This window comes from Camelus dromedarius, chromosome 16, assembly GCF_036321535.1.
Source record: "Camelus dromedarius isolate mCamDro1 chromosome 16, mCamDro1.pat, whole genome shotgun sequence".
NCBI lineage: Eukaryota > Metazoa > Chordata > Mammalia > Artiodactyla > Camelidae > Camelus > Camelus dromedarius.
Window position 1 is genome coordinate 19,204,701 of NC_087451.1, and position 24,250 is coordinate 19,228,950.

The 24,250-nt window shown below is 48.6% G+C and overlaps 2 protein-coding genes across 3 annotated transcripts; one reads left to right on the forward strand and one right to left on the reverse strand.

The window, feature by feature from the left end:
- Window positions 1-89: 89 nt before the first annotated feature.
- On the reverse strand, window positions 90-12,097 carry TP53 (tumor protein p53). Its single transcript, XM_010996514.3, has 11 exons — window positions 11,937-12,097; window positions 4,246-4,347; window positions 4,096-4,117; window positions 3,766-4,005; window positions 3,147-3,333; window positions 2,953-3,065; window positions 2,605-2,714; window positions 2,136-2,272; window positions 1,975-2,048; window positions 1,440-1,546; window positions 90-1,031 (listed from the first exon to the last, which is right to left on the reverse strand). The coding sequence occupies exons 2-11, from the start codon at window positions 4,317-4,319 to the stop codon at window positions 950-952; spliced, it is 1,146 nt and encodes a 381-aa protein (XP_010994816.1). The 5' UTR covers window positions 4,320-4,347; window positions 11,937-12,097; the 3' UTR covers window positions 90-949.
- A 978-nt stretch (window positions 12,098-13,075) lies between these two features.
- Window positions 13,076-23,619, forward strand: WRAP53 (WD repeat containing antisense to TP53). Of its 2 annotated transcripts, XM_064495188.1 has the most exons (10): window positions 13,076-13,690; window positions 13,828-13,926; window positions 14,190-14,301; window positions 21,271-21,359; window positions 21,559-21,649; window positions 21,759-21,891; window positions 22,441-22,649; window positions 22,857-22,960; window positions 23,108-23,242; window positions 23,358-23,619. In XM_064495188.1, exons 1-10 carry the CDS (start codon window positions 13,284-13,286, stop codon window positions 23,602-23,604), a joined length of 1,626 nt encoding a protein of 541 aa, XP_064351258.1. In that variant the 5' UTR covers window positions 13,076-13,283; the 3' UTR covers window positions 23,605-23,619. The 2 variants fall into 2 exon arrangements, with proteins under 2 accessions (XP_064351258.1, XP_064351259.1); XM_064495189.1 differs by lacking the exon at window positions 13,828-13,926.
- Window positions 23,620-24,250: the final 631 nt, after the last annotated feature.

Sequence of the window (24,250 nt, forward strand, 5' to 3'; positions counted from 1 at the left end):
AGGTGGCTGCCTCCCAACCTCACCTCCTCCTTCATCCCTGCCCCGTGCACCCCAGGTACCCTGCAATGGCACCAATCCCTCAGACGCACTGATGGTAGCAAAGTTTTATTGTAAAATAAACTGATATAAAAATGGGATATAAAAAGGGAAGGGAAGGGGTGCGGGTGATAAATGCAGATGTGCCCTGCAGCGTACAAAAGAAATCTGCCTCAGAATTTGGGGGAAGTAAAACAGATCTTGATAGATACACCAGAGGTGGAATCCTCCAGGGTGTGGGATGGGGGTGAGACCTCCTCGTAGGTGCTGAGGTTCACCAAGAGGTTAGACAGGATTTGGCAGGGCCAACAGAGAAGGACCTTAGACATCCCCTCCCCTTAACCAGCTGCTCAGTCAGTCACAGAAACTCTCAACCCATCCACTAAAGGGGACATACAACCAGTGCCCACGAGGGCACTAAGTTCTAGACATCATGTAATAGAAGGTGGCTTTGGGGCCAGACACACATTATTTCATTAATCCTCACAACAAACCCCGTGAGGTAGGTATGATTACCAGCATTTTATAAGTGTCGACAATGAAGTTGGAGAAACTCAACAACTTAATATAGTTTCCCTAGCTAGTATGGTGGAGAACGGGGCTTCCTACGCCCGTATACGGCCGGTTGGAAAACGTTCCTTCCATGCAGGAACACCTTCCTACCTCTCCCAAAGTTCTGCACAGTAAAAACCTTATAAGCTAAGCTGTAAAGCCTCAGCACCCGCTACATCCCCCTAAAACCACCAGTGCAGGTCAACTTCTTTAGCAGAGCCCGGGCCAAGTAAATGGAAGAATTCCAGAATGTCTGAGGCACATCTGCACTAAGCAAAGGTCTTAGCACCTGAGTCCCAAAAAATGCCAGGGGAGGGGGATGAGGGCAGGGGTGTCAACAGGGGAAAGGAAGCAGAAGACGTCAGTCTGAGTCAGGCCCTTCTCTCTTGAACATCAGTTTTTTATGGCGGGAGGGAGACTGCCCCTTCTTAGACTTCAGGTGGCTGTGAGGAGAGAGGGGGAGGGGCGGAGATGACATCATCTGAGTGAGATGCTCTCACTTCCTGGAGCTGGGCTTTGAAGGGCTTGAGAGGGGAGCAAGGAGAACTTAAGTTAAAATGGTCACTGCCCACTGCAGACACATTGATTGAGCACCTTGGGGTACTTGTGTGTGTATTAGCCTCTTAGCCTTCCCTTACCCCATTTGGCAGATGAGGAAACTGAGGCCAGGAAGGGGATCGAATAACAAGGCTACACAGGACTGGCAGGGCTGAGGATCTGACCACCCCGCACCATGTCAGACACTTTCACACAGTTATGAGGCCCCTGTTTGAGACTCCAGCTCTGAGCTAGGGGTTGCTACAAATGGCAGAGATACATCTGTGCTCATCCCTGGACCCTGGGTCACTTACCTAGAGTGAGCCTTGTTTTCCCCTGGCTCCTTCCCAGCCTGAGCATCCTTCAGCTCCAAGGCCTCATTCAGCTCCCGGAACATCTCGAAACGTTCACGCCCGCGGATCTGTGGCGGGGAAGGAGGAGAATAAAGAAGCATTAGGTCAAGTCATGGAAACAATTTTTACTCTTTCTTTAACAAACTTCTTTCTGAAAGAGGGTTCTTTAAAATGTATGGGATGGTATAAGCTAGCAATCTGATGTTAGGCATAACCAGGGGCTATTGTCTCAAGGCACCACTGCTCCCTGATGGCAAGCGCTCCGAGTACGGGCAAAGGAGTCAGGAAGAAAACAGCATCTGGAGCACTAGGCTTGCAGCGTAAAGCTCTCAAGCCAGTGAATTAACCACAGGAGTCGCAGCCATGAACAGAGAAAAGGGTGGCTAGAGAGCGTGGGCTTAACACCACATCTGCTGTATCTGCATCCTCTCTTCCCTTCTCTGACCCCCACTGGGTGGGGGCAAGAGGCTGCATCTCTCTCTCCCAGACTTGGTACCTGAAGAGTGAAATATTCTCCATCCAGCGGCTTCTTCTTTTGTGGTGGAGAGGAGCTGCTGCTGGTAGGCAGTGCTGGGAAAGAGGCAAGGAAAGGGGGAGAAGAGTGAGTTTGGGGCAGAACTGCACCCTCTCTGCCTCCTCTACCTCCTGTCTGCTCACCTCGCTTAGTGCTCCCAGGGGGCAGCTCAGGGCAAGGCTGCCCCTTCTTGCGGAAATTTTCTTCTTCTGTGCGGCGGTCTCTCCCAGGACAGGCACAAACACGCACCTCAAAGCTGTTGCGTCCCAGCAGATTACCACTACCCAGGTAAGAGGGAAGCAAGAGGCAGTGAGGAAGGTGGGCTCTGCCTTCTTGTTCTCCTGTAAACGAGGCCCCACCTACTCCCAATTACCCACATCCTATGTGGAGCCTAAGCTCCAGCTCCAGGCAGATTGAGAAGCCACAGGTTAGAGAGGTCCCAAAGCCAGAGAAAAGAGAACTGGGAGGGAGGAGCAGAGGAAGGGGATGCTGTGAGAGGGAAGGGTGGGTGGTACGAGGGGAGAAAGTGGTGAGGGGCAGGGCCCAGGGGATGGAGACAGGCAGAGGCTAGGGAGGAGCATGCCAGTGTGGAGGGGACCGTATGGTCCCTACCTGGCGTCCTCCAGTGTGATGATGGTGAGGATGGGTCGCCGGTTCATGCCCCCCATGCAGGAGCTGTTACACATGAAGTTGTAGTGGATAGTGGTACAGTCAGAGCCGACCTGGGAGACAGCATAGACCCAAGGTGAGGCTATCCACTTCTGGGGGTGGCCGTTAGCCTCTGTGAGCCTCAGTTTCCTCAACAGTGAAATGGGGATAACCCACCTGCTTTGTGCACCTTGCAGGGTTGTGGGGGGTCAAGTAAGAAGCAGGAGAAAGCACCCCTGTCTCCCACCTGGATGGTCACTGACAAACCCCTCCTGCCCCCTCCTCCCAGAGGCCCCAGTTGCCAAACCAGACCTCCGGCGGTTCGTAGGGCACCACCACACTGTGTCGAAAAGTGTTTCTGTCATCCAAATACTTGGCACGTAAATTCCCTTCCACCCGGATAAGATGCTGAGGAGGGGCGAGACCTGAGAGCAATCAGGGAGGAATTAGGGGCCGGGGGACTCTGGGCACCAGCTCTGACCCATCCACAGCCCCCGCCCGCTCACCATCGCTGTAGTCAGAGCTGCGCTCGTGGTGGGGGCAGCGTCTCACAACCTCCGTCATGTACTCTGACTTCTTGTAGATGGCCATGGCGCGGACCCGGGTGCCGGGCGGGGGCAGGGAGCTGACCCACAGCTGCACCGGGCAGGTCTTGGCCAGCTGGCAAAACAGCTTGTTGAGGGGAGGGGAGTACTGTAGGAAAAGGAGAAGGAAGAATGAATGGAAGGTCAGGGGACAAGGACCCAGGGGCAAAGGAACAAACACTGTGCAGTACCAACTAGAAGCCATGTACTGTGCGGGGAGGGTAACTGGAGGTGGCAGGGTTGGGTCGACAGCCTGGAAGCTTACTTACAAAAGCCAAGGAAGGAGTCAGAGTGAAGAAAAAAGAAAAAAGATGGCCTCATGACAGACGTTGAGAGTGTGATGGGAAGGATGAAAGTTAAGGGGGAAAATTCAACTTTGGACCTGGGGTCAAAGGCCACAGACTAAAGAGGTACAATGTAGAAAGACTGACACAAAGCCAGAGGCTGAAGAGGAATCCCAAAGTTCTGAACTGAAAAACCCTGGGCGATAGGACCAGGAATCGAATCATCCCATGGAAGCCAGCCCCTCAGGGCCACTGACCGTGCAGGTTACAGACTTGGCTGTCCCAGAATGCAGGAACCCAAGACGGAAACCGTAGCTGCCAGGGTAGGTCTTCTGCGAAGGGACAAAGGATGACAGGGGCCAGGAGGTGGCTGGTGCGGGGGCAGCGGGGACAGGAGGCTCTTGCATTCTTGGGGCTTCATCTGGATTCTCATCCAACCAGTTGGTAACTTCTGGGGACAGGAGTAGTTCATCCACTGCTGGGGAGAGCTCAGAGGACTGCAGAAGGAGAAACGCGAGTCAGCAGGTCAGGTTCCCAGCTCCCCCGGCCCCACAGCCCCTGGGCCCTTCCCACACTGCAGTCCTTACCAGAAGGTTGTTTTCAGGTAGCCTGCAAGACAAGAGCACAGTCAGTATTGGTTTTTGCTTCCCACCAGCCTCTACTAGGGGGCTGGGGTTGGGGCTGGGGCAAGGTTATTAGAGGCCACACCCTGTCCCGCTCTTAAGACCCCCACTCACAGTTTCCACAAGTCTGAAAACGTCTCCTGACTCAGAGGGGGCTCCACGCCGAGTTCTGATTGCGACTCCTCCATGTCAGCTCCTCAGAAGGCAGTGTGGCCGCTGTGTGGAGAAATGTGGGGATCTAGCCCAAGATACACGCAACCTGGGTCACCTGGCCCTGAGGCAGGAGGGACTCCCTCCACCCCCTGACTTCCAGAGGAGCAGGGCTGCTCCTTCATAACTCAGGCTGCGCCTAACCCTCACCACACACTCCCTTGACGGAAAAAGACAACCAGAGAGGAACTTCCAACCTCCCACCATGGAATCCACAAGCGCTCCTCAATGTGTACTCTGTTTCTGCACTCCTTTGCTGTCATCAAGATGAAGCAACTCTCAGCCCACTCACTCCATCTGGGGGAAGATACCTCCCTTGACCCCCACATTCTCCACCCTGTCCTTTAGGACGGCTCCTCATCCCTGCCTTACAAACCCCTCAACCCAGCCCGTCTACCTCTTTGATCTCACTTTCTAGCACCCTCTCCCTTCTCTGATGCTTGGGCCCCAATGGCTGCCCTTCCCTGCTCATCATACACTCCCCCAGTTCACTTAACTGGTGCTTCCCTCTACTGGGAACATGGGTCCTGCCATCGCCACAGGCTAAGCTCCTTCTCACTGAGACTTCATTGTCAGTGTCACACCTCAGCCAGGATGTCTTCCCAGACCTCTCAGTCAAAGCCAGCCAGCCAAACTCTGTCACATTATTTTAGTTCAGGTCACCCGGCTTTAATTCTCAGAGTACATACACTACCTGATACCTTTTCTTGCTCATTTTGTCAGTTTCCTCCACTGGAATATACACTTCCTCAGGGCAGGGAATTTGTCTTGTTCACCACAGTTACTAGCATAATGCCCTGCACCTGGTCAGGCTCAGTAACTGTGGTAAATAAGTGAATTGTTGTCCAGGCTGTGAGCTGGTTATGAGCAGTCAGGGGAGCAAGGGGGATGGAGGGGTGGCTGCGGCCTGGGCCAGGGCCCCGCACTGGGCTATGCCACCACCGTCTCATCTCCTAGGCCATTTTTCTTGACGCCAAATTTGTCATCAGCTTTGCTCAAAAACATGCATGCTGCAAAAGTCCATGTTCGTAATACTTACGGGTTTTTTTTTTGGTGGGGGGAGGTAAATAGGTTTGTTTTTATTTATTTATTTACAGAGGTACTGGGGATTGAACCTAGGACCTCCTGCATGGTAAGCAAACTGTACCACTGAGCTATACCTGCCCACCAACTTTTTTGTCTCAGTGGCATTGACAGACATCCCCCCGGCGAGCAGCTCTTTTCTAATCGCCCTTAACATTTCACCTGCACCTTTACCTCGATATAGGGCCTGCCTTCTTATGTACTTAGAGTTTGCAAAATCCTTTCATGTGGGTTATCTTATCTGTCCCGATAACCAGATAACCACTCTTGCCTCTTGACAGGTGAGTCTCAGAGAAGTTAAGTGACTGGCACGTGGTACACACAGTTGAGTGAAGGCGCTTTTACGAAAAATGACTGTTCAAATGTCTAGGATTAAGACGCTTACTTCATCACAGACTACTCTGCAGAGCTCTCTTTTGTAATCAGTTAAGCGTGGAGGTGCAGATTTTAGCTGATGTAAGTCTGCCAACTGAGAGGCTGGCAGAGGGCCACTTATCACAGCTCCCAACGCTGAGGGAGGATGGACTATGATTGTGTATGGAGGAAGGCTAGAGGGGATAGCAGGGGGACCCCAAACATTTGCCTTGGGGTCAAGGACCAGGGGTCCCCGACCCGCAAGACTGATGATCAAAATAACTTTTAAGACTTTTATGGAAGGGAGACTCGTGTAAACAGACAGGGCTCAGAAGTCAAGCGCCCTGGGTTGGATGCTGTATTGTCATTTTTTGGTTTGTTTTTGTATTGCCATTGAAATTTGCTGCATAACCTCACTTATCTTGAAGCTCCCCTGCAGAACACTGGCTCTGGAGCAGATAGGCTAGGTCTGCATCCCAAGTTTACCAACTATAATAGCTGTGTAACTTTGGGAGGTTGCTTAACCTCTCTGTGCCTTAGTGTCCTTTGCTCTAAAATAGTGCCCTACTTATGAGAAATATCAAGATTTGAGAAGACTGCCTAGCACATACTAAGAGCTCAATAAATGCTTCTCTTTACATGATCATTTCAGTTTTGTTTATTCTGTAATATTATTCCAGAGTGAGAACTTTGTGAGCGGGTGGGGCTTTTGTGGTCCTGCCTGGGGTTAGTGCTGGTTCGCCTCCCTCAGGCAACTCTGTTCAGTACACATGCCAGGAGGGAGACAGCTCCTCATTCTTTGGTTAGCAGCTAAATTCTCAATGTTTCTTTCTCTAGGAAACCTTTTCAGAGCAGGTACTTCCCATGGGTACGAACATCCAGGGATCATGATGCTAAATTGTCAGAAGCTGAACCAGACCCTCCAAATGGTTGGGGAGGCAGAACATTTACACAGGCAGTCCTTGTGGGAAGGCAACAAATTCAGCTGGGACTCGCAGGAGGGGCAGGTTTGACCACTATCATAACAATGGCTGCTGTTTATATAGATCCTAACCGTGCCCTCAGCTTTCAGCGGCTTATCTCATTAATCCTCTCAAAAAGTCAGTATGGTAGGTACTATCATCAGAGGAGAGAACTGAGGTTAAAAGAATTAAGTCACTTACCCAGGCTCAGAAAGCCCCCAAGGGGCAGGGCCAAAGATGTGCACCTGGGCTGTCTGAAGCCACACCCAAGTTCTAAATAATTGTGCTTGACTGACTTCACCCAGAGTCTGGTGTTTAAAAAAAAATTTTTTTTGGGGGGGGTGCTGAAAACTATGTGATTGGGAAAGAAAAATTGATTCTGGGAAGAAATAAGGCAGCGTCTGGTAACACTGAAAACACATCTTACTACTCAGCAAAACCACTTCTAGGTGGACTCCTTAGAAAAAAGGTTGCATGGGCAGCAAGAGTTGCACGAAAACGTTCATGTCATAGTTGCTCTTAAGGGAGGATGACAAGAAACCACCTTACTATTCCCTTCAGTAGGGAATAGGTAAACGACACGTGGTGTAGTCACTTACAAGAGAAATTTACTACAGCAGTTTCAGGAAATGAATTTATATGTGTATGTGTAAGCAGATGTAGCTCAGAAATGTTGGGTGAAAATATAATTCGCAAGAAACAAAGCAAAACACAATAATAGAAGTAGGTTATGGAAATTAAAAATATAAAACGACGATTGCTTATTAATTTACACACACACACACACGAGTATGGCAGATAGGCAAGAAGAATAAAAATTCACAAAACCTATGGTAGTGATGGTCCAGGGACAGGAGGGGATGTCTGCTTATGGCACTGGGGATCTAATCAAAGAGTTTTTAGCTTTATTAACAAAGAAAAACTTAAAAACTATTTGGTGGGGATATATGTTATGTTACTATTGCACCTGTTTGTACCTGTTTATTTTCTTAAAATAAAAAAAAAATCTAAGAAGGTAAAATAAAAATTATGGAACATTTTAACCATATAAAAAGGTAAAGAGAATAACGTATCCCCAGATACCCATGACACAGCTTCCAGAATAATCAACATTCCGCCTTTATTATCTCATGCATAACTTGAGCCACTCCCCACGACCCCACCAATGTTTCTGAGGTAAAACACACACACGGTGAAATGCTATCATACCATTTTTGATGACAAAATGTGACAAATTTTGATGCAGCTCTGTAACCCACCCCTACCAAGACAAAGACATTTTCCTGTATTTTCTTCTCAAAAGTTTTATGTTTAGGTCTATTAACCACCTCAAGTTAACTATTGTGTATGATGTGAGGTGGGGGTAAAAGTTCATTTTTCAGCTCCAGATGTTTCAGGGCCATTTGTTAAAAAGCTTCCCTCTCCCTGCTGATTCACTTTGGTGCCTTCGGAGACAATCATTTGTCAACGAACTATATTCATTGGTTGTTGTTCTACCATAGCTTTATAGAATCTTAAGTATTTTAAGATCTCCAACTTTCTACTACTCTCTTCATTTTGGAATCAATTTGTCAGTTCCCACAAACAAGGCTGGTAGGATTTTTGACTGGGATTGAATTAAATAATTCTGATGAGGACTGACACCTCTTGAGTTTCTGATCTACAAGTATGGTATCTCTCCATTATTTAAATCTTCCTTAAATTCTCTCAGCAGTATTTTGTAGTTTTCAATACAGAGCTCTTGTCCAACTTTGGTTAAATTTATCCCTGAGTATGCCATGTTATTGGATGCTATTGTAACAGCATTGTTTTTAAAATTCATTTTTTGATTTCAGATTCAAAGTCGCTATTATATAAAAATACAATTTATGTATATAGCCTTTGAAATTTGTAACCTTGCTATAATCACTTATTAGTTCTAATAGTGTTAAATGAATTTTCTATTAGGACTTTTTATGTACACAAAAAGCAGCTTTATTTCTTCTTTTCCAACTGTTACATTGATTTCTTTTTCTTGCCTCCAGTTTACAGTGCTGAAGTGGTGAGAGTTGAATCCTTTTCTAGTTCTTGATCTTAGAGGAAAAGCAATCAACCTGTCACTACTATGTATGTTCATGGTAACTTGATTGCCGGTGCCCTTTATTAAAATGAGTAAGTCTCCCTTTTCCTAGTTTGCTAGGAGGTTGGTTTTTCTTTTCTTTCTTTTTAAAATCATGAATAGGTGTTGCATATTGTCAACTGCTTTTTATGCATTGATTGAAACTGATCATCTAATTTTTACCCTTTCATCTGTCAGTGTGGCAAATTACATTTATTTTTCAATGTGAAAATGTTGCAGTCCAGGGACAAATTCCACTTGGGCAAGACATATTTATCATTTTTATATTTTACTAGGCTTGATTTGCTAAAATTTGTCATATTTTTGTATATATATGCTAAAAGGAATACTGGTCCAAATTTCCTTCTCTTGTAATATGCCCTTGTTTGGTTTTGGTAAAAGGATTATTTTGGCCTCATAAAATGAATTGGGCAGTGTTACTTCCCCTATATCTTGGAAGAGTTTATGTGAGATTCCTATCATTTCTTCCTCAGATGTTTGAAGAGAAGAACAAAGGAGACACACAGCAAATAGCACTAAGACAGCAGATTTAAACCTAAACCTAACAATAACTCCATGAAATATTAATGAACCAATCAAAAGCAACTCAGTAAGGGAAAGCTATTTCAACAAGTGGAGCTAGAACAACTGGATATCTATAAGAAAAAAATTATCTTGATGTCACATCATAAAAAAAACTTTTAATCAATCAATCAGTCAATCAAGGCTCATAGACCTAAGCGTAAAACCTAAAACTACAAAGGTTCTAGATGAAAATATACGAGAAAGTACTAGAGAATATCCTTGGGACTTTGGGATATGATTTCCTAAAGAGGTCACAGCAAATAGTTAAAAGAAAAAAGATGAATCTTCTGCTCCTCTTAAGAGCTGTTAAATAGGCAAGCAAGAAGTCAGGAGAAAACTCACATATCTGACAAAAGAGACTCCTATTCAGAATATACAAATAACTCCAAAACTCAATAATACAGAAAGCAAATAAACCAATTTTAAAAATGGGGAAAAGACTTGAATAGCCATTTCACATATGGCACAGACATGGCCAACAAGCACATGCAAACTGTTTCAGGTAGTTAACAAAGAAACTGCAAATTAAAACCACAATGAGATACCACATGAGTAAAATCGACAAACCAAATAATGAGACAGGATGTTATCTTGCTGGTAGAACTGTAAAATGGTACAACCGCTTTGAAAAATTAGAACTTTTTAATAGAGTTAAAAAAATACATAGATCTACTTCTCACTCTGACCTAGCAATTCCATTCCTAAGAATTTATCCAAGAAACATAGAAACATATGACCACAAAAATAATTTTACAAGAAAGTTAATAACAGCTTTATTTAAAATAATCCCAAACGGTAAACAACTCAAACCTCCATCAAAAAGAGAATGGCTAAACAATCGATGGTTTATTCATCCAATGGGATATATTAACTGAAAAGAGCAAAGTGCGGATAAGCCGCTGATACATGCAATAAAACGGGTGAAATTTCAGGTATTATGCTGATGGAAAGAAGCCCGACACAAAGGAGCACATACTGTGTAATTCCATTTATGTGAAGTTCTCCAACAGACAAACCTAACCCTTGGAGACATAAATCTAAATTAGGTGGGGGTCGGGTCAGATACAGACTGGGAAGCAGCATGAGAAATTTGTATTTTGATAGTCGGTGGTTGTAAACGCTACCGCAGTGTAGAAAAACGCTCGTAAGTATCGCGAATAGTGTCCGGTTCGGAGCAGGTGCGTGGTACGTGACCGCGCCCTAAACGATGAGGATGCGGGAGAAACCGATTGGGGTTAGACATCGCGCGGGGCCAGCCGCCCCCAGCAGGCAAGAACTAGCTGGGACCGGAGGCCAGCACTCAAGACCTCGGGCCACGCCCCTCTCCAAGGCCCGCCCCTTCCGCTTTCACGACGTTCACTCTGCGTCCGAAATGGGGATGGCTCAACCCAAAGCCGGATACAGAAGAAACTGCTTCTCCGCCACGACAAATGGCCCATCGTTATACTCTTTTATCGTTTAATTCTCAGATGTACTCATTCTTGAGTACCCAGGGTTTGCCCTCTGACACCTAAAAAAAAAAAAACAAAAACCGTCCCACGCAATGGTAGTGTCCACTAGGACAGCCCTCCACCGGGATGGAGCACACCATTCAAACGGGGGGGAAGGATTGCGGTTTGCATCAAAACAAACCCCTCTTCCTTTCCGAAAGAGGTAACTAAGTACTTCAGGAAGGAAAAAAAAGAAAGAGGTTAGCAGCCCCCCTCCTCAAGTAATAGGAACCCGTCTGGAAGACTTTTCCTCTACTTCCCTTACATCGGGTGACTAGTGGGCTGCTCCGAAAAAAAGAAACCGGAAATGCTCTTGCAAGCGGCATAAATGTAAAAGTAGAGGCAAACAATAACAAGGCTCCCTGGCCTTTTCAGGCCGGTTTAGTCCTTCTGGGCTTCGCGGGCAAACCTGTTGTTTAGCACGTCCAATTTCCACAACATATAGTGTTTAATTGGCTTTTCTCCATCTAGCGGAGCCTGGGGCCAGTTGGAAAGATCACTCCAGGAAGGACAAAGGTCCGGAAGTAATGGGACCTTAGCAGCCTGGACTTCCCGGATCACCTCGAATAACCACTTCGGAATGGAACCCGAGGTCCCACTGGGATTCCATAGGCTTTAAAATCTAGAGCCATGAAACCCGAAAGTTCCGAGATCTGAAAATCTCAGACCCTGATGCTCTGTGCGTCTTATTTCGGGGTCCCCCACACCAGCCCTGGGATGGGGGTGATGGTGGCGGTTGGGGTAAGAACCCCCTAGGCCGGCTCAAGATTCCCCAAAGCCCTTCTCCCTGGTCCAGATGTTCAGCTTTGAGTTCGGCTGGTCCTAACACCCCCATCATCTGCACGCAGGCCTCCTAACATTGCATTCCTTGGCTGGTGCGGCTAGCGAAGCTTCCATTCCCTCCAAAATCGCTAAGACCCCAATGCCCCACCCCCAGCCCCCTCTATTTCACCGAGCTGAAAATTCACGGAGCGGAAATCTCGTGACTCAGAGAGGACTCATCAGGCTCAGTGAAGAGCTTACCCGAAGCTCAGGGGAGCGTGTCACCGTCCTGGGATGCACGCTCCGAGACCGGACGCCAGGTGACCCCGGAGCCCAGAGGCTACCTGCGAACACGATGGTGGCTCTGGACTTTTGAGGAGCTCAAAACTTTTAGCGCCAGTCCGGAGCACATGGGAGGGGGAAATCCCAATCCCAGCAACCCTCGCGAGGCTCCTGGCACAAAGCTGGACAGTCGCCATGACAAGTAAGGGCAAGTAATTACCCTGAGGGCGGAGGCGATGGGAACGGAGAGTAGGAGAGGAGGGTGTGGGGAGAGTCAGGACTCTCGCCTTATTGGTACGGTAGCTACAGACCGGGATGGGTAAGTTCGACAAACCAGAGCCAGGAGGGCAGAATTGGTGGAAACCATCTTGGAAGACTTCTGCCAGTGTGTCAAATAGAAGATAAAAGGAAGAAAGCCTTTGCACTTGATATTCCCTCTGCCTGGAACACTCCTAGATAGCTAGAGAGTTTTTACTCATCAGCTAAAATGTCATCTTATAGGAAGGTCTTCCTTAATGTCCCAGTCTAACTTACACTCCTAGATACGCTATATCACACTATCTTATTTAATTTCCTTCACAGCCCTTATCGTTTTCTGAAATGATTTGTTCTTTGCCTTAAGTACACAGGGATCTTATATACTATCTTACTTGTTGTTGTGTTTCCCAGTGCCTAGTACAGTACTGGGTAGCAAGTAAGAGCTCAATAATAAGTACTTACTGAATGAATGAAAAGAGATGAAAGTCTGAGGAATTTAGCGAATGAGATGCAAGAGTCAAAACCTGTAAAATGAAATATGGCGCTAGCGCCCTCTGCAGGTTGGGGATGGGAGTAGATGCTTTCAGAATGACCGCACAAGACGGCAGGGGGAGCGCAGGCACTTCTCGCCCAAACAGAAGCTTTCGGACTACGACTCCCAGCAGCCACTAGGAGCCCCGGGGCTTGATGGGAACGATACCCCGTGATCTGGTACGCCCCTGCCCCGCCCCTCCGTGGGTGGCCCGCGAAATCTGATCCGGGATACCGAGGTCCAATCGAAAGATGGGCCCAAATCCCGCGAGAGCAGGTGGTGCGTAGCGACCCACAGGGCTGAGGAACGTTGTGCTTTCCATTAATTGCTGCACGCTTGTTAGCCTAGTCTTCCGGGGAAGGGGGTATCTTCTGGCCCCCTCCCGGGAACAGAAGGAAGGCACAGGTGGGTTTCTCCAGTTATGCGTCCCGATCCTTGCGAACTTTGAAGCAGTCTCGGCCTTGCCGGGCAGCTGGTAGCCGGCAGGAAGAGAGTTGCCTGGCCGCGGCCAATGTCTGCCGCGCTTTCTCTGCAGTATGAAGACACCGGAGGCGCCACTGTTAGCTCCGGACTGCCTTCCTTCAGACCAGGGCCCAGTTCCAGACCGTCTCTCTCCTCAGGCTTCCCCGATGGATAAAAATACAGACCCTGAACTGATGCCACCACCACCACCCGATGGGGATGATCCGCTCCGGATGTCCCCAGATAGCATGGCTGGCTCAGCTGTGGCCCAGGAGCTGGGGGAAGGGGACCCGGCTTCTCTCTCCACTCCCCTGGAAACAGGGTGTGGTATTCCTAGTGAGTTGAGCCCTCGAATGGAGGAGCAAGAACTTTCTGAAAATGCGAACCTTCCTGCAGAAGAAACGAACAGGCCAGAGTTGGGGGCCGGAGAAGACGTGGAAGGTGTGTCTGAGGAACCTGTTCCGGAGGATGAGAGATACACGTAAGTGGTGATGCAGTTGGCTCAGGAATCCGAGGAGATTGAAAGTGTGAGATATACCTTATCCGCCCGCCCCACTTCTCCAGGCCCATTTCCACTTTGGCGATCCAGGTTTGTTGTACTCCCTGTCTTCCTTCCAGCACTTGGAACTACCACTTCTCCCAGTTGCCTCGGTTTCTCAGTGGTTCCTGGTCAGAGTTCAGCACCCAACCTGAGAACTTTTTGAAAGGCTGTAAGTGGTAAGTAAGGATAACTGGGCAGGGAGAAAATCACGCCCAGGACGTACAGCTTAAAACAGCCCAGTTATCTGGGAGAAGGATCCACCATGGTGGGAGAGGGAGTAAGAATTCCTCTTGGACTGAGCTTAAATTTCATCTAGGACTGTGTGTCTTTTACTTCCCTCAGGGTCTTGAGGGTGCTTACCTATCCCAGAGATGAGCTTAGCCGGAGCCCTACACTTGGAAAATATAGGTCTGTCCAGCTTTCTCTTTCCTACTCCTAGGGCCCCTGATGGTTCCTGCATCTTGACCAATAGTGCAGATAACATCCTGCGGATTTATAACCTGCCCCCAGAGCTGTACAGTGAGGGGGAGCCGCTGGAATATGCAGAAATGGTAAGGGTAGGGGCTAACTGCCCCTTCATCAGGCACTGCACATTTAAGACCTTCCTGGGGGTGGAGAAAGTACAGTCCACATGTTTCCTGTTCACAGGCAGGATGTTTCTTCACCATGAGTTTCCCCAGGTAGCATTTTCTGCCCTGAATTCTAAAATGATTTAAAGAGATGTTTGTCGTTCTTTAGTAAGGAATATGTGTTTTCTGTAAAAGAGTAGTGGATTTCTCACTGTAGTTTTTAATTAACTTGCAGATATTTATTGAATGACTACCAGTAGGTTAGTTACTGTGTTTGGTGTTGGGATAAAGTGATACATGAGACAGATGAAGAGCTGGTTTGCTTTCTTGGGTGGGAGATAGACAGCAAACATGTAAACGAATGAGTAATGAAGTTCACTATGGATTGTAAGACATGCTGTGAAGGAAACAGAATGAGAAGAGGTTACCTAGAGGATCCCACTTTAGATAAAGTGGTCAGGGAGGGGCTCTCTGAAAAGGAGACATTTGAGCTGAGATGTGAGGAATGACGAGGTCAGTCATATGAAGAGCTGTAGAGAGAGCTTTCCAGGAAGAGGCAAAGATGCTACAAAGACCCAGAGCTGGGAAAGAGTTTTGTGTATTCAAGGAACAGAAAGAAGGCCAATATGCCTGGACTGAGGCCAGTGGGCGGAAAGTGTGGTCAGGATGGAGAAGTGGATCTTGTGGGTAGGGCATTTGGAGTGCTTTGGGAAGCCATGGGAGAGTTTTAAAAAAGAAAAGTGAAATGATGGCTGAAGTTGAGAGAATGGATTGTGAGTGGGCAAGAGTGGAGACTCATTAGGATGCACTTATGGGCCAGGCGAGAAATGATGTTGGCGTGGGCTAGAGTGGTGTCAGGAGAGAGAGATGTGGGTGGATTTGAAGTATATTTCATAGGACTTGGAAATCAATGGGGTGGATGGGGGTGCATTTTACTCACAGGATATGAAGAGGTATTGAGACAGAAGTCAAAGGTTTTTAGGTCCCTTAAATGTGGAATGTAAAGCTGAGGGGAGACTTTGAGAAGGGCGCTAGGGATATACTTTGGAAGTGGGAGAGCATGTTGATGGTGTCTTGTCGATGGTGTCTTGTCAATCTCACGAGAGGGTAGATGGATGAGGAAAGGCTTGTGCAGAGCCTGGAGCGCCCCAGCCTGTGGAGGTGGATGCTGGAGAAATCACAAAAGTGGAGGCAAAGAGTCATGTCTGACACTGTTAAGAGTGAGGGCAAATTTAGAGAATGACCCAAGAAGATCTCAGTGACCTCGACAAGAGCACTTTGAAAGAAGGGACGGAGGCAGAAGTCGATTAGAGTGGGTGGAGGAAACAATTCCTTAAAAGTGTTTTCCTGTGAAAGGGAGCTGAGAAATGGAATGGTGACCAGAGGGAATGTGGGGCTAAAGAAAGACTAACGGGATGCTCCTGTGAGGTCAGGAATAACCCAGTAGAGAGGGAAGAATTACTGCTGGAGGAGAGAGGTGGGGGTGAAAGTCTCTGTGGCTGGGTGAAGATGGTCCAGAGCACATTGGTGGACTGGACTTTAATAGGGGCAGAATCCTTCCTCGCGGTAGGAGGGAGGGCAGAGGATGCAGTCAGAGCCAGCAATTTGGTTGTTGGAAGACTGGGGTATCTCTGTCTCTTGGCTGCTCATTGGAGCAGAAAGGGAAGTTACCAGCTGAAGGAAGAGGTTTGCAGGGAGAGAGCAGATGTGAAACGATCAGTCCTGGGGAGGAGAAAATCAAAACCACCATGGAATGTGGTAGTATGGCTATTCTTTGCTCAGTGCCCACTGGAAATTTGTGTCAGCCACTTAAAGTGAGACTGGTGGGCATGGCTGTGCATCTTTCCCCAACAGCTGACTATGGTTTCTCTTTTTTACGATGAGGAGGATAATAGGACCCACCTCAGAGCTGTGCTGAGAATGAGAAGAATTAGTGTAAAGTCTTATAACAGTGCTTGGCCTGTAGTAAGTGTGCAGTACACACTGGTTGTCCTTGGTGTTAGTTGAGTGCAAGCTTGGGCTGGGAGGTCTGGCTGGGGTTTGCTGGGAGAGAAAGACCTGGGGGGTTTTGAGGGTGTTTACGGGGGTGTGCCTGTCATGGTTGATCAGAATGTAAAATGAGTGGGAAAACCGACTGTAAATGGGTTTTTGATGGAGTTGGACAATTGTTGTGGTAGATACAGCAGAGCAAGGGAGCTGAGTGGATTGGGGGTTGTGGTGATGACTCGATTGTGGGAGGGGGCGGCGGGTGCAGAGTGAAGGCCACTGCTGTGAGTGCTGAGGAAGCCAAAGGATGGCAGAGGCCAGGGTGTGGGATGTTTTCATTCATTCTCTCATTGATTCATTCATTTGACACATTTTCCTTGAGCCTGTTCTATGTGCCAGGCCTGTTTTAGGTGCTGGGGATCAGTCGGGAGCAAAACAGACACAAGTCCCTGTCCTCATGAAGCTTCTGTTCTAGTGTGGGAAACAGGCAATAAAGAAATAACAAAGTAAAATATCTGTCTGACAAGTGCCATGGAGAACAATGAAGCAGAGAGGAGGACTGGGGGAATTAATTGCAACTTTAAAAAGGGGGTGGTCGGAGAAGGCTTCACTACTAAGGTGACATTGGAGCAGAGAGACCTGAGAAAGTCAGGGAGTGAGCCAGCCTGATATTTGGACGAAGAATATGATGGGTAGAGAGAACAGCAAGTTCAAAGTCAGCAGGAATAACAGGAATATCAGTGTGGGCAGTGAGACAGTGCCCAGGAGAGAAAGTCTCAGTGACTGAGGGAGAGAGACAAAAGGGAGGAGCTAGTCTGACTGGCAGAACTGCAGAGGAGGTAGAGTTGGGGAGGTGGAAGGATTTGGAAATGCTAGTAAGGAACAAGTGGTTGACATCCACTCACCTCCAGTCCTTGAGGTTTGTACTGGGGAGAGGAGTGAGAATTAAAGGCATTTCAGCTTGAGAAGGCCACAGGGTCAGCGAGGGTTGGTCAAGTCTAGGTGGATGGACGGAGCATTCTGAGAAGATGTGAAACAAGGGAGTTTTTAAGATGCTGCAGTAGGAATTTCAGGGGCCAAGGGGGAAGGATTTGGGGGGGAGGAGGGGTTGGGAGGAGTGTGGGGTTGGAGCTGATAAAGGCGTGTGTTGAGTAGCAGACAGGTGATAGGGAACCTAGATGACCCAGAAGACTGGGACTTCTCTAGTGCCTGAGGTTAGTGGGAGTGCAGGTCTCGATGGTGAAAGAAGGGTGCCCAGTTCCGGGCATGGTCCTAAACGCCTGCCTAACATGCAGCTCTGTGAGAGCGGAGGTGGCTGCAGACATTTGAGTTCTCTGTTCAAGCTGTAAGGGACTCCTAGCCCTGGTTCCTGGTACAGAAACCAGTGGTGTCCAGAAACCAGGGCCAGGTGGGCGTGGTGCAGACAGCCTGAAAGAGTTCAGGAGCAGGGATGCTTAGAGGCTGGAGATGTGAGAGGTTGAATATTGCACAAACTCCTGTAAGAGAAATGCGAATGCTAGTGGGTGGGGGTATAGCTCAGTGGTAAAGCGACTGCTTAGCATGCCTAAAGTCCTGGGTTCAATCCCCAGTACTTCCATTATAAAAAGTAAAATAAAAATAAGTTTTAAATAAAGAGAGAAATGAGAATGTTAAAAAAGGAAGATTCATCATTACCCTCCATGCTACAAAATTCAGCCCTTGTGAGTTTTTCTAGAGTCTTCCTAAGCTCTGTCCAAGTACTGAAGCTTTCTGTGTGGTTTTAATCCCATGGTAGATGGTTTTGTATACTGCATTTTTTTTTTTCTCTTAACAATCGTACCGTAAATGTTTTCCATGGTGCTCCAGTCTTCACAGTTACCATGTTTAATGGTATATGATATTGCACTGAGTGCCTATGATAATTTTCTTACCTATTCCCCTGTTTTGGACTTTAGGGTTGTTTCCAGGATTGTTATATCATAAATTATTTTTCAATGAACATCTCTATGTGTTTTGATGGAGATTCTTCAGACACAGATACATTTTATAAGTAAGAAATATGCTAGGTTTGAGAGTATCAGCATATTTGATATGTCTTGTGATACAGGTAGTCAATTTTTTTCAAAAGATTTTTGTGCTACTGCTACTTTTTTTTCTTATTACTGCTGTTGGCAGTATGAGTACCAGTTTTATCACAACCTCACTCATTAGGTATTTTCATTTTTAATGTCTGCATGTTTAGTATGGAAATGGATAAAAATCTATATAGGTGGGGAAATTGGGGGAAGATATTTTTGGGCATTTTCACACATCAGTCTCCTACTTCTTCCTAGCAGTTTCCCAGTTCCTCCCCTCCCTTCTCTGCCTTGTCACAGAGCTTTCTGAAACTCCTATTTCTAACTCCCCTGCGTCTTCCCTGAGTATTCTCCCTACCCTGTGGCTCTTGCCTGAGACCTTCACTTTCCTGTCGCCCTCTCCAGGGGAGAGCGTGCATCCTCTGTGCCCTACAGATCTGAAGTGGGGGACGGGGTGTCCTTATTTTCAAATACAATATTCAGATAATTGCTTTTTCTCTTGGTAAAAACTTGGCCTTTGAGGCTTATGCTGTTTGCTTCTCCCTAACTCACCGGAAGACCTTGGCACCTCATGGCCCTCCTGTGCACCCTAAGTCCTTCCACCATCTTGGTGATCTCAGGTTTCCACACCAGAAGCCAGAGTCTCATCCTTTAATCTTCCTTTTCCCTAACCCCCACATCCAGTTAATTACCAAATCCCATTAAGTCCACCTGATCTGTATAATCCATCTACTTCACTCCACTGCCCCTGTTTTAATTCAAGGTCCAATTATTTTGAGCCGTATGTTACTGGAACAGTCTCCTGTTTTCCACTTTCCCATGAATACATTGTCTGTTGACTGCTGATTATACACTAGGTGTTGGGGAAACAGTGGTGAGCAGGGCAGACCTGATTCCTGTCTTCTCAGCTAGATCGTGAAGGGCACAGAGGGCTCTGGGAACATGGAGCGTAGCACCTGGCTCAGCTCGAGGGGTCTGGGAGGCTTCTCAGGGGAGGAAGTGTCTAAGAGACCCAAAGGATGATAAGGATTCAGCCAGGAGGAGTTGTTGGGGAAAGTGAAGGCTGAACATTCCAGACTCAGAGACTAGTGTGCATGAAAGCCCAAAGTTCAGGAGTGTAGCAAGGTGGCACCTTCTAGGAACTGAGAGTCAGGATGATGGAATTTGGAGATTTCACAGGAGTGAACACAGATGAGCCTTGAGAGTGGAGTGTGGGGTAGATGCCTGGTAAGAGAAGGCTTTGTAAGGAGATTGGGTTTTATACTGAGGGTTTTGGGGAGTCATTGAGATGTTTTAAGCTGGAGAGTGACGCTGTGCAGAATCCAATTTAAGAAGATCTCTAACGCCTCGATGTGACTGCAGAGTGGAAACTGGAAGGGCAGGTTGGAGTGTGGGGTGCAGGAAGCCCTGGGGAACGTGTAGAAATGTCAGCAAGAAGGCAGTGGCGTCACATGGCAATGAAGGCGAGGGGGCAGATTCAAGAGAACCTCAGAGGTGGAATTGGCAAGATCTGGCTGTGCGTTGGACCAGAAGAGGGAAGGGGGTGAAGAGGAGTAGCTGTCAAGGTGCTCAGACTTCAGGCTTAAAAAGTGGCTGGGGAGCCCAAGGGAGCAGCAGGTTTGAAGGCAGCAGAGGCTGGGTCTTTTCCAGACACATTGAGTCTGAGGAGCCTATGGGATGCCCAGGTGGAGTTTGCCACCAGGCAGTAGGGTGCAAGGCTTCAGAGGGGAGAAGTGGACCCTAAAGAGTCACGGCCAGGTGACATCACTGCCAGGGCCAGCAGATAACTGACAAAGGACTGGTATCCAATTGATTTAAAGATTTCCTTCAAGTCAGTAAGAAAACGACAACAGCCTAGAAGAAACTGAGCAAGACTGTGAAAAGATGCCCTTAAACAGAAAACTGTCTTAACTTCACTGGTAACGAGAAATGCCAATTTATATCGTAATGAAATACCATTTCACAGCCTTCAAATTGAGAAAAATTTGAAAGTCTGGCAACATCAAGATGAGGCAGAGCAACAGGCACTCATACATGCTGCTGAGGGCAGAGTGAGTCCGGATGAGCACTTTGGGAAAAAATGTGACACGATCTAGTAAAGTTGGCAGAGCGCATACCGTGGAGCCCAGTAATTTCCCTCTGTAGCAGAAACTGCAGAGAAACCCTCCCACATGTGTACCAGAATGTTAAAGCACACTCGCCAAAACTTGGAAAAACATCAGTGACTGTCAGCAGGGAAAGGATGGGTGAGTGAAGTGCTGTGGAGCAGAGAAAATGTATGAATTCGAGCTCAGCCTGTCCCCGTAAATCTCACAATCGTGCTGGGATGCGTACACCTTGATACCATTAATATTAAGTTTAAAGGCATGCAAGACAATGCTATATGTTGTTTTTTCTCTGTAGGAAAACCTTCCTAAAGAAACACACAAAAATGATAAATTCAGGATACTGTGTACCTCTGAGGGAGAGTTTCACTGGGAAGCGGTTTTGACTGTGTCTTCAGCTGGGTGGAGGAGGCACATGCAAAGAAGTATTAAAACAATACTTCTTTGCATGTTTGAACTGTTGAATAACTTTTTTAAAGCCGTCAAATGGCACCTGGGAGGTTCTCGGTAGATATCCGTCTTGTTGGTTGGTTCTTTGTCTCTGGGTTGGGATATTGCTTGTTTTTTCCTCTCCAAGTGTTGAAAAAGCAAAAGGATAAATCTGTAAGGCCTTTGGTGGCTCAAATCTGACATTAAAGTCTGAGCTGGTCCTTGAAGTCAAGATTCTGTACTTCATGTTGGCCCCATCTGCTGTCTCCTGCCTGGTTAAGTGCCCGCAGACGTCTCCCCCTGCCATAAAACTGCTCGAGGTCCGAGTGGCCTCCTTTTCCTGCCAGTGACCCAGGCATTCCCACATCTCTGTCCAGGCTCCCGTCCTTCGAATGGTGGAAGGCGACACCATCTATGATTACTGCTGGTATTCTCTGATGTCTTCAGCCCAGCCAGACACCTCCTAGTAAGTGATGTTTTTTGCCTGTCCCCTGCCCCCCATTTCAAGGGGACCCTCTATTGAGAGAGAGAATCAGGGGCTGCCAGGGGTCTTGGGAGGAGGAAAGCTTGATGTGCCCTTCAGATGTGAGCTGAGAGGGCTGGTCAGTTGGCTTCCTCCCCTTCCTTTGACAGCACCAGGGCCTCAGTGTCCATGTCTCTCTCAGCGTGGCCAGCAGCAGCCGGGAGAACCCGATCCACATCTGGGATGCCTTCACTGGACAGCTCCGGGCTTCCTTTCGCTCCTACAATCACCTGGTAAGGGCCTGCCTGCCCAGCCCCGGGGCTCATCCTGGCCCAGCTCTCCTTCCTCAGGAATGGCTGAGGCTCTTTGCTAGGCCTGTTTTCAGCCCTTTCCTGCCCCCAGGATGAGCTGACGGCAGCCCACTCGCTCTGCTTCTCCCCCGACGGCTCCCAGCTCTTCTGTGGCTTCAACCGGGCAGTGCGTGTGTTTTCCACATCCCGGCCCGGCCGCGACTGCGAGGTCCGAGCCACGTTTGGTAAGTAGTCTGAGCCCCTGAGGGAGGAGAAAAGAAAAGGCCCTGCCATGTGCAATGTGCAGAGGGGCTTTGTGTGAGCCAGGGGGCTCATGTCATCCTCAGTACATCCCTGGGAGGCAGTCTGCCCAGTAGGCAGAGGAGAAAACAGACTCAGGGAGGGGAAGAAACTTTCCCAGGGTCAACCGTTGGGTTAAGAGCTGGTTCACTCCTGAGCCCATGCCCTGTTGGCTGTGTACCTTTTGGTCTCCAAAATCTTGGTGTCTCTGGGAAACTGGAGGTGAAGCTAATTCCATTTTCCTGTAAGCCTTCAGCTTTCCACCCCTTCAAGGAAAAACAGGTTTGAGAGGGACGAAGTGGGGCTTGGACCTTTAGGTGCTTGGTGGGGATAGAAGGATCTAGGGGACATCAAAGATTTTCATTCTGCTTAAAACAACAGACACTGAGTCCAGCACATGTGCTCTGGGACAGGAGATGGAGGTGCACTCTGATTAGCCTGGTTAACGCTGGGCGCTCTTGCCCACTCTCCCACTTTGTTCCTTCCCTTTCTAGCAAAAAAGCAGGGCCAGAGTGGCATCATCTCCTGCATCGCCTTCAGCCCAGCCCAGCCTCTCTATGCCTGTGGCTCTTATGGCCGCTCCCTGGGTCTGTATGCCTGGGATGATGGCTCCCCCCTCGCCTTGCTAGGAGGGCACAAAGGGGGCATCACCCACCTCTGCTTTCACCCCGATGGCAACCGCTTCTTCTCAGGAGCCCGGAAGGTAGGGGTCATGTTCTGAGATACCAATCAAGGGGGTAGCAGCCAGGAGTGGGGATGTATCTGTGCTGTGTTGGAAGATGGGTGTGAGGGGAAAAAAAAATCAACCCAGCTAAAGGAGTGCCTGTCAACCTTGAGGGAAGCTGGGATGTCTTGGGCGTGGGGGATTGGAGGGTAGAAATAATTCTAAGCCCCTGTTCTTTGACCTCAGGATGCCGAGCTTCTGTGCTGGGATCTCCGGCAGCCTGGTCACCCACTGTGGTCCCTGAGTCGTGAAGTGACCACCAATCAGCGCATTTATTTTGATCTGGACCCGTGAGTGATCCTGGGTCCTTCCTGCCTGGGGCCTCGATGCCCCCAGGGATACCAGAGCCCAACTGTAGGGTCCCAGCCTGTGGGTGTGAGGGGTCCCTGCCCCAGAGGTGATGACTCCATGCCAGCAAGCCTCTCCTCTCTTCCCAGGACCGGGCAGTTCCTGGTGAGCGGCAGCACTAGCGGGGCGGTCTCTGTGTGGGACATCAGCGGGGCTAGGCATGAGGGGAAGCCAGAGCCAGTGCTGAGTTTTCTGCCCCAGAAGGACTGCACCAATGGAGTGAGGTCATCAGTTATTTCTACAGATTTGGGGGCTTGGGTTGGGGAGGGAGATAAATCCCTGAGGGAGCAAGCATCCTGGCTCAGGGTGCTGACAGGCACTATGCATCTCTCCCTCCAGCCTGCACCCGAGCCTGCCTCTGCTGGCCACTGCCTCCGGTCAGCGTGTGTTTCCGGAGCCCACAGAGAGTGGAGACGAGGGGGAGGAGGAGGTGGACCTTCCCCTGCTCTCCATGCGCCACGTCCACCTTGAATGTCAACTTCAGCTCTGGTGGTGTAGGGGGGACCCAGACACCGGTATTTCTGATGCTCACCAGGGCGAGAAGGGACAGGGAGAGACAGACAGAGGTGTGGGCGAGTTTATATAAAAAGCTTTGATATGATCCTAACGTCTTTGTGCCTGCTTGGGGAGGCAAATGATGGACATGGGGCTGGGATGGGTACTGGTGGGCTCCCTGGTCCAGCTGCAGTGGGGACTGGCATATTTTTCCTGAAACCAGGGTGGAGAGGTGGGACAAGGCAGGAGCCAATGGGGCCGCTGATCTTGGTGTGAAGTCAAGTGAGTGGGGGTGGGGTTTCATGCCATTGACTGGTTGGTTGCTAGGCAACCTGGTAAACTGAAGGGGGGAACCTGCTTGGAATCTCACTCCTAAGGTGGGGGCGGCAGGGGTCAGGGTGAGTGTGGCTAAACAGGAGTGGCAGGAGCTGTGTGTCAGACTGTTGGGTGTGACTGTGTGAGACTGTGCAGACAGTGACAGACAAGACACCCGCTCACTCCCGCTCAACACTATTTACCATCATCCAGCAGCAGAGGGACCATTACTCAGCTCTGGGGGAAGGGGAGCCAGAGGACCGCCTCCCCTCCCCTGGACTCCCCCAGTAGGCAGGTGACTGAGTAGCCTGAGTCAAGGGCACACATGAAAGAGTAAAGGTGCCGAAAAACACAGACGTCACATTCTGTATTCCCGTTAGATGCAGGACAAGGGCGAGAGTCTTTCATTCAGCAGCTGTCAC